The sequence below is a fragment of the Nematolebias whitei genome, chromosome 6 (genome assembly GCF_014905685.2).
Source record: "Nematolebias whitei isolate Nwh7 chromosome 6, NemWhi1, whole genome shotgun sequence".
In the NCBI taxonomy this organism is placed as follows: Eukaryota; Metazoa; Chordata; class Actinopteri; order Cyprinodontiformes; family Rivulidae; genus Nematolebias; species Nematolebias whitei.
The window spans coordinates 21477771-21486562 of NC_056503.1; the positions used below are offsets into that span (position 1 = coordinate 21477771).

The 8792-nt window shown below is 40.9% G+C and overlaps 1 protein-coding gene across 1 annotated transcript in view; it reads right to left on the reverse strand.

Moving 5' to 3' along the window:
- Positions 1–1865: 1865 nt before the first annotated feature.
- The window catches only part of gdpd5b (glycerophosphodiester phosphodiesterase domain containing 5b), a 141784-nt gene continuing 134857 nt past the window's right edge, over positions 1866–8792 (reverse strand). Inside the window, exons 15-16 of the mRNA XM_037677763.1 lie at positions 5325–5437; positions 1866–1930 (exon numbers count right to left, since the gene is read on the reverse strand). Of these exons, the coding sequence (XP_037533691.1) occupies positions 1866–1930; positions 5325–5437 (178 nt within the window). The remainder of the gene's footprint in view (positions 1931–5324; positions 5438–8792) is intronic.

Below are 8792 nucleotides of genomic sequence, written 5' to 3' on the forward strand. Positions count from 1 at the left end.
AGAGAGGAACGATGGTTTGAGAGAGGAGTAAAGGAGGCCATCTTTGTGAAAAGAAATCGTCCATCATTAAACAGGGGTGGAGGCCTCCGGGTTCAACTGTCCCCCTCTTACAATGCTGTGATTGCTAGTATCACTCAGCCCTCTGTGAACAGTAAACAGCCATCAGTGTGCTAATGATCCATTGTTAGGCTGATGGTCCTTCTTGAGCATGTGATCAGCTGGTTTTGGTTGTCAGCAGCAAAACTGGTTGATCCACTCGGAGAAGGTGCTATTTAAGAGACTGAGCTGAATACAGCACCTCAGACTGAGGAAGTCTCTCGGACGAGAGACGAAACGTTTCTACATTTTTTTGTTGATTTGCTTTGTTTTGGGTTTTTTTGAATGTCCAGAGGACCAGATTTAACTTTTTTAGAGTTTTCTACCTGGATTATTGAGCATGCATTAGGATACCAATATTAAAACAATTTCACATTTATTTTTTCAGTGTGCATACAGTAAGATATTCTGGACTGGTTTACAAAACTATATACAGCATAAAACCAGACAAATCACCACCTTTGATGAAAGAGACATTCTTCTAGAACTGTGCCGCTCGTGGTGGCTGCATGTTGGAGCAGCTCTTTTACTTTCATTCTGAGTTATTGCTTTTGAAAACTTTAACTTCTCTATTATTATTTTTTTGTTAATTGTTTTTTGAACGTCCAGAGGACATGGCATAACTTTTTTAGATGTGTACTGTACATTTGAAGATCTTCATACGTTTCTAAAATCTTGTGGTACACATGGGATCTTCTTGTGTGTGCGACTACTTTTGAGACACATTTATTTCCATAGAATACTTCATCTCTACAGTAAACCCTTTGCCTGCCAACTGAGACACCAAGTCGAGTTTAGGAAGATGGTGCCATCTTATGCTCTGCACCTTTTGTCAAGAAGCTGTGGCGGCCATCTTAATTTGGGTCGACTCCCAACATTGTTAAGCTGCAGACATGTGTCATTCAAATCCATTTAGTGCTTTTTGCCAACAGACAAACTGAAACTTTAGCAGCAGCTGATAAATATAAGCTGATTTTTTTTTTTTTTTTCAGCGCAAGAGAATTAAAACCACAGGAAAATTGAAATAAAAAAAAACAACTCAGTATTGGAGCATTTAATGTTTACTTCTCAGGCACACAAACATCCAGAGATGAACTAACACAAAAGGCAGTTTGACCCCAGACTGTGATTTCTTTAGATTCCCTTTAGTTGAGCTTGAATCACAAACCTAAAGCCAGAGTTCATTTAGAGCAGCGGTTTGATGAAACCTGTTCAGGATGGAAACACCAGAGACCTGCTGCAGGTCAAAGGTCAGACTGAGGATGTCATTGGCTGGAGCATCTCACCTTTTAATATTTTATAACACTCAACATAACACTGCACGCAAGGTAAAAAAACAAACAAAAAAAATCACTGAACACGTTTAAAAAGGAAACATTCACAGTAACGACAGAAAGCACGTTGTGCAAAGAGTTTTCAGCAGTTGGTCCGGCTTCAGATGGAGCACAGCTCCCACAAAGTCCAGGTGATCCCGCTGATCAGAGGGGGGAGGAACGATCAAAAATCAACTCATCGCTCATGCATCGTGTGAATAATTCACCTGGAGGAGAAGGAAAGACCTGTGTACACAGAATGAGTTCCTCCAAATATAAATATGAATATTCTGGACTCCAGCATGCTGAGGAAACACCTGAAGTGCTACTCGTAGTCCTGCAGGACAGACGTCTGGTCCAGGAGGGACCGAACCAGAATGGACAGGAAGTGACCGGTGATGGACATGAAGGTTGTCCCCTCGTCTTACAGCAGATTCAGAACACGCAGGGGTGAAATCACTGGTTGTAGTCGTAGCTGTGGTCCTCGTACAGCTCATCGGTGCCACCTCCGTTCCTCACCTCTAGAGGGAGACACAGGATAAAGAAAAACGTCTGAAGAAACTGCAGTCCTGAGAGGTTAACAATTTTTATGAAATTTAATGGAAAAAGCTAAAACTCGGTAGTAAAAAGCTAAAGACGGCAGAATGATAGCTAAAAATGTCAAAACAATAAAATAAACATACCAGAGCAAGCAGCTGAAGCTGGTTTTAAAGGGATATTAAAGTCTTAATTTGTTAGTCTATTCAACTAAAAGTTGTTTGTGACACTTGAAAACGTCAAAATTACTTTAAAAAAATTATACGTTTGTTACATTTTTCACCTAATGATGTCAACATTGATTTACTGACCCGCAAAACCACAAGGGCTTTTTCCTGCATACAGGTCAATTCCCAAAGGTTTTCATGTACACAGTATACTGTATACATGACCTTAGTAAAAGTACACGACCATACCATCAGTGTATGAACGTGATAAAGCTCTGATTATTCTAGTAGAGTACTGTATGAATGGATAAATGAGGACACAGACTGTAGTGTAAAGAACTTTAAGTATCTTGATGAGATAGAAAGGAGCTATACAAGTACTCCATTTACCTTAGTAAAGTACACAGTCGACTGTGTACATGACCATTTAATAAGTTAGATTTTAGATACAAAGGCCCCGAGGAGGTCGGGGCACGGTGTGGGAGGAGGGGGTGGGGGTGATGGTGCATCAGTTCTGGTAACTCCTCTAGCTGCAGTGAAATGGTCACGTGTGAACACGTAGACGTTCAATCATGGATTGCATGTCATCACCTTCTTGAAGGGGCGGGTGGTTCTGTTAGGGTGGCGGGGTGTCCTCCTTGGCTTACTGCAGGTGAAAGTTCACCTTTTTCCTCTGCTACTCACTGAGAACCAGACATCTGGACATGCCCTGCTCTGCTCCGACTGGCTCAAACTGTGGCTCTGCTTCTCTTTATTGGTTGAAAGCAGCATCAGTTTAATCCCTGTATCAGATTTAAATTGTTTGGCTTTAAAAAGACCACAACAAAACACATTTTCTCTTCCCCCTCCTCATTTTTACAGATGATGGAGTGAGCAAGTGAATAGTTGTTTGTCTCTATGTGCCCCTGTGATGGACTGGAGACCTGTCCATGGTGTCCGTCTCTCATGCAGTGACTGCTGGACATGGGCACCACTGACCCCAGTGACCCGCAAAGGAAGAAGCTGGTAAAGATGATGGATGGATGGATGAAAATCCATCTTGGTCATATTTAAAATAACGGAAACTGCAGTGACAGAGAACTTTAATTTGTCATCGTCCCAGAATGCATTGCTCTGGTAAAGAGCAATGCATTCTGGGACGATGACGTACATCAGTTGTAGTGGAGACTGAATCACAAGGAGTCAAGTCTAAAAAGTTATACATGTGGCAGTAAAGTTATATTTTGTGTTAGTCCTTATGCACAATATATGGGTTGAAGCAAACAAATGTGATCAACTTACTTTAATAGTTCTGGATTGAATGCTACTAGCTCAGGAGCTAACACTACATATATTAAATTATATTTTATACTTTATTTTTATATTTCATTATATTTTATGTTCTAGAATTGTACCACTCGGGGTTGGCTGCATGTTGGAGTAGCTGTCTTACATTCATTCTGAGATTTTGCTTTTGGAAACTTGAATTCCTCTTTTTCTGGACGTAAATCACATTTTTGGAGGATTATTTCCTCTGGTATGGGACAATGGAGCTGGAAGGATTTTTATGGAAACTTTTTTAGTTTTGGACATTTGTTATGATGCATAACACAAGGTGATTTTTTTTTTTTTTTTTACAACTGGGAGCTGCTGATTAACATCTCAAAAGCTCAAATAATATCTCAGCTACAGCCCCAAATCTCAAATAAGTTGAAAAGGAGGTGCCATAAATGCATTCCCGTCTCCTTGTCAGCTGTGCTTGAGTGCCTGACCACTGAGATCCTGGAACTAGCAGGAAACACTGCTTGTGACAGCAGAAGGACCAGGATCGTCCCCCGGCACCTACAGTTGTCTGTCCGCAGCAACGAGGAGCTCGGCAGGCTGCTGGGAGGAGTGGCCATCACTCTGGGAGGAGTTCTGCCCAGCATTCGGACGGTCCTGTAGCCCAGTGGAACCGAGAGGTCAGCCGAGTCCGGGTGGATGGATCGGATGGCATCTGTGGCCAGTTTCTTTGGATACGCTGAGGGACGGACCTTTACAAGAGATCCTTCCTGCCTACAGCCATCAGTATCTATAATATCTCTTAATGAAATGAAGATAACAAGTTACAACATTTAATTTGCCTTTGGGATTAATAAAGTATTTTTTAATTAATTGAATTAGCTCAGGAGCTAACACTACATATATTAGCTCAGAAGCTAACGCTACATATATTAGCTCAAGAGCTAACGCTACATATATTAGCTCAGGAGCCAACGCCATATATACTACTCTGGAGCTAACACTACATATATTAGCTCAGAAGCTAACGCTACATATATTAGCTCAGGAGCTAACACTATATATACTACTCAGGAGCTAACGCTACATATATTAGCTCAGGAGCTAACACTATATATACTACTCAGGAGCTAACGCTACATATATTAGCTCAGGAGCTAACGTGAAAGCTGACTCGTGTCTTCATTCTCCTCTGTCAATGCGCTCTGCTACAAATTAAAGGGCTGGACGTCAGACGTTAAGCTGAATGGAGCTCTTACCGGAGGAGCCCATCTACGTCATTTACCCAGAATGCACTGCAGAATAAATAAATTGGTGACATTTGTGTGTCATAAATTTTTTTAAACATTTCAAAATCTAAACAGCCTACAGCATTTTTTAGCCTTGTTTTTATAGTTAACTTGTTTACCGAATCTTGTTCCACTATTCTAAACGGACAGAAATCCTTTAAAGAGAACAAAGATTTTGGAGGAATTAAACATTTCTGTTAATTTATTTGGAAATTTTTAATTTTTTTTATCATTAAAGTTAAATATTTTAAAACGTATATCATAGAACAGTTTAATCTCACCAGTTTTAAAAATACAACACTCAGCACAAACTTACTTTTATTCCTGGGACTAGAGGCTTTCTAGACAGACTGGGACAGCTACAGCACCCCCTTCATGGGGACATTTGAGGAGGAAGATTAGGATGAAGAGATGGATCGAAGGAAACGAGAACAGAGGTGGAAGATGAGAAGAGAGGAATGAACGAAGGAAGAGATCACTGCTGGCCAAGAAGATGGAGGCTGTAGGATGGTCAGGAGATGGGACGTCACACAGAGGATGGTGGAGGAGAGGGGGGAGGCCATTACTGAGGGTGACCTTCAACATGAGGAAGAGGAACGAGAATGTTCACGTCCACTCAGATGCATGCTGGGAGGAAGAGATCTACCATGTTGGTTTCTTACCGGAGAAGATGAGCTTCTCCTTCATGACGTTGGCGTCCCGGCTGGACGTCCGGACCGAGGCGCTCAGCATGATCTGCTCAGGGTTGTAGCTGCGCATGCTGCTCAGCCGATACCTGCAGGGTCAGAGGTCAGACAGAAATCACAGCACAGCTCCGTGTCTCCATTTGAAGGAAGACGAAGTTCAATTTCTAATCAGTCTGAAGTGTACCTTTGACGTCTTGGTGGGATTTTATTTGATGGTTTAGTTCAGTACATGCACTGCTCAGAGCTTTTTATGTCTATAATCTTATTTCAAATCCAGCTAGTTTTTTTTTAATAAATGCACACAATGAACTCTTAAACATTAAAATAAATAGATCAGTTTTCAGATGTTTTGTTAGAAAACATCCATCTGTCTGCTTCAGTCTGGAATCAGCTGACTAAGTTCTGATCAGACAGTCTTCCTTTTTTTGTTCCCATGATCTTTGAATGTACCGTCCCCAAGCATATACAGTAATTAGTGAAGTGAACATTTTCCAAATGGAAGCTTTTAAGTGTTGAAGACGTTTCAGAGTTAGCTGTAAGAGATGTGACGCAATTCAAACTAAAGTCAGGGGTGAATGGAGACAAAGGACAATGATTCTCTAGAGGTTCAACAGTTTGAGTTTACTGCTCAGGTGTCTCCAAGCTGAAACTCTGTCGGCACACTTTTAGGTTTTAGGTGTTTTTCAACTATTTCCTGCAGGATCAGTAAAGTTATACCTTATCTTATCTTTACCAAAACATTCCTGTAATCAGTAGCTATAATCTGGTTTTTTAATGCAACTAATGGATTTTATATACAGTATATATACAGATTAATAGAGCTTCACTTTTTCCGCATTTTATGTTAGAGCTTTACAGTTGTCTCTCGTTTATTGCGGGGGATCCGTACCCTGAAGCCCCATGATAAGTGAAAAACCACAAAGTAGGGATAGTAGTACAAATAGCAAGTAGTTTATTTGAGTATATACATATATATATACATATACGTATATATACATATATATACATATATACATATATACACAACCCGGATTCCAAAAAAGTTGGGACACTAAACAAATTGTGAATAAAAACTGAATGCAATGATGTAGATGGCAAATGCCAATATTTTATTCGTAATATAACATCGATGACAGATCAAAAGTTTAATCTGAATAAATGTAACATTTTAAAGGAAAAATATGTTGATTCAAAATTTCACAGTGTCAACAAATCCCAAAAAAGTTGGGACAAGTAGCAATAAGTGGCTGGCAAAAGGAAATTGAGCATATAACGAACAGCTGGAAGACCAATTAACACTAATTAGGTCAATTGACAACATGATTGGGTATAAAAAGAGCTTCTCAGAGTGTCAGTGTCTCTCAGAAGCCAAGATGGTAAGAGGATCACCAATTCCACCATTGTTGCGCAGAAAGATAGTGCAGCAATACCAGAATGATGTTACCCAGCGTAAAATAGCAAAGACTTTTAAGTTATCATCATCAACCGTGTATCACATCATCAAAAGATTCAGAGAATCTGGAACAATCGCTGTGCGTAAGGGTCAAGGCCGTAAAACTCTACTGGATGCTCGTGATCTCCGGGCCCTTAAACATCACTGCACCTCAAACAGGAATGCCACTGTCAAGGAAATAACAGAATGGGCTCAGGAATACTTCCAGAAAGCATTGTCAGTGAACACAATGCACCGTGCCATTCGCCGTTGCCAGCTGAAACTCTACAGTGCAAAGAGGAAGCCATTTCTAAGCAAGCTCCACAAGCTCAGACGTTTGCACTGGGCCAGGGGTCATTTAAAATGGAGTGTGGCAAAATGGAAGACTGTTCTGTGGTCAGATGAGTCACGATTTGAAGTTCTTTATGGAACACTGGGACACCATGTCATCCAGACCAGAGAGGACAAGGATAGCCCAAGTTGTTATCAACGCTCCGTTCAGAAGCCTGCATCACTGATGGTATGGGGTTGCATGAGCGCTTGTGGCATGGGCAGCTTGCATGTCTGGAAAGGCACCATTAATGCAGAGAACTATGTTCAGGTTCTAGAACAACAAATGCTCCCATCTAGACGTCATCTCTTTCAGGGAAGACCCTGCATTTTTCAGCACGATAATGCCAGACCACTTTCTGCAGCAATCACAACATCATGGCTACGTAGGAGAAGGATCCGGGTACTGAAATGTCCAGCCTGCAGTCCAGATCTTTCACCTATAGAGAACATTTGGCGCATCATAAAGAGGAAGGTGCGACAAAGAAGGCCCAAGACGATTGAACAGTTAGAGGCCTGTATTAGACATGAATGGGAGAGCATTCCTATTTCTAAACTTGAGAAACTGGTCTCCTCTGTCCCCAGACGTCTGTTGAGTGTTGTAAGAAGAAGGAGGGATGCCACACAGTGGTAAAAATGGACTTGTCCCAACTTTTTTGGGATTTGTTGATGCCATGAAATTTGGAAACAACAGATTTTTCCCTTAAAATGATACATTCTCTCAGTTTAAACTTTTGATCTGTGATTTGTGTTCTATTCTGAATAAAATATTAGATGCTGGCACCTCCACATCATTGCATTTAGTTTTTAGTCACAATTTGTTTAGTGTCCCAACTTTTTTGGAATCCGGTTTGTACATCAAACTGGTCAGCATGGTTGTCATCCCAGAAGGAAGCCTGTTCTGAAGTCTGTACACAAGAAAGCCCACAAACAGTTTGCTGAAGACATGTCGACAAAGGACATGGATTACTGGAACCATGTCCTATGGTCTGATGAGACCCAGATTAATTTGTTTGGTTCAGATGGTCTCAAGCATGTGTGGCGGCAATCAGGTGAGGAGTACAAAGATAAGTGTGTGATGCCTACAGTCAAGCATCGTGGTGGGAATACCATGGTCTGGGGCTGCATGAGTGCAGCAGGTGTTGGGGAGTTACATTTCATTGAGGGACGCATGAACTCCAATATGTACTGTGAAATACTGAAGCAGAGCATGATCCCCTCCCTCCGGAAACTCGGTCACAAGGCAGTGTTCCAGCATGATAATGACCCCAAAAACATCTCTAAGACGACCATTGCTTTACTGAAGAGGCTGAGGGTAAAAGTGATGGACTGGCCAAGCTCGTCTCCAGACCTAATCCCAAGAGAACATCTTTGGGGCATCCTCAAGCAGAAGATTTAGGGGTGTAGTCTCTTAGGGGTGTACTCACTTTTGTTGCCGGTGGTTTAGACATTAATGGCTGTATATTGAGTTATTGTGAGGGAAGAACAAATTTACACTGTTATACAAGCTGCACACAGAACACTTTTCATAGTGTCATTTTGTCAGAGTTGTCCCATGAAAAGATAAACTTAAATATCTGCTGGAATGTGAGAGGTGTACTCACTTTTGTGATACATTGTGTGTGTGTGTATATATATATAATATATATATATATATAATATATATAATATATATATATATA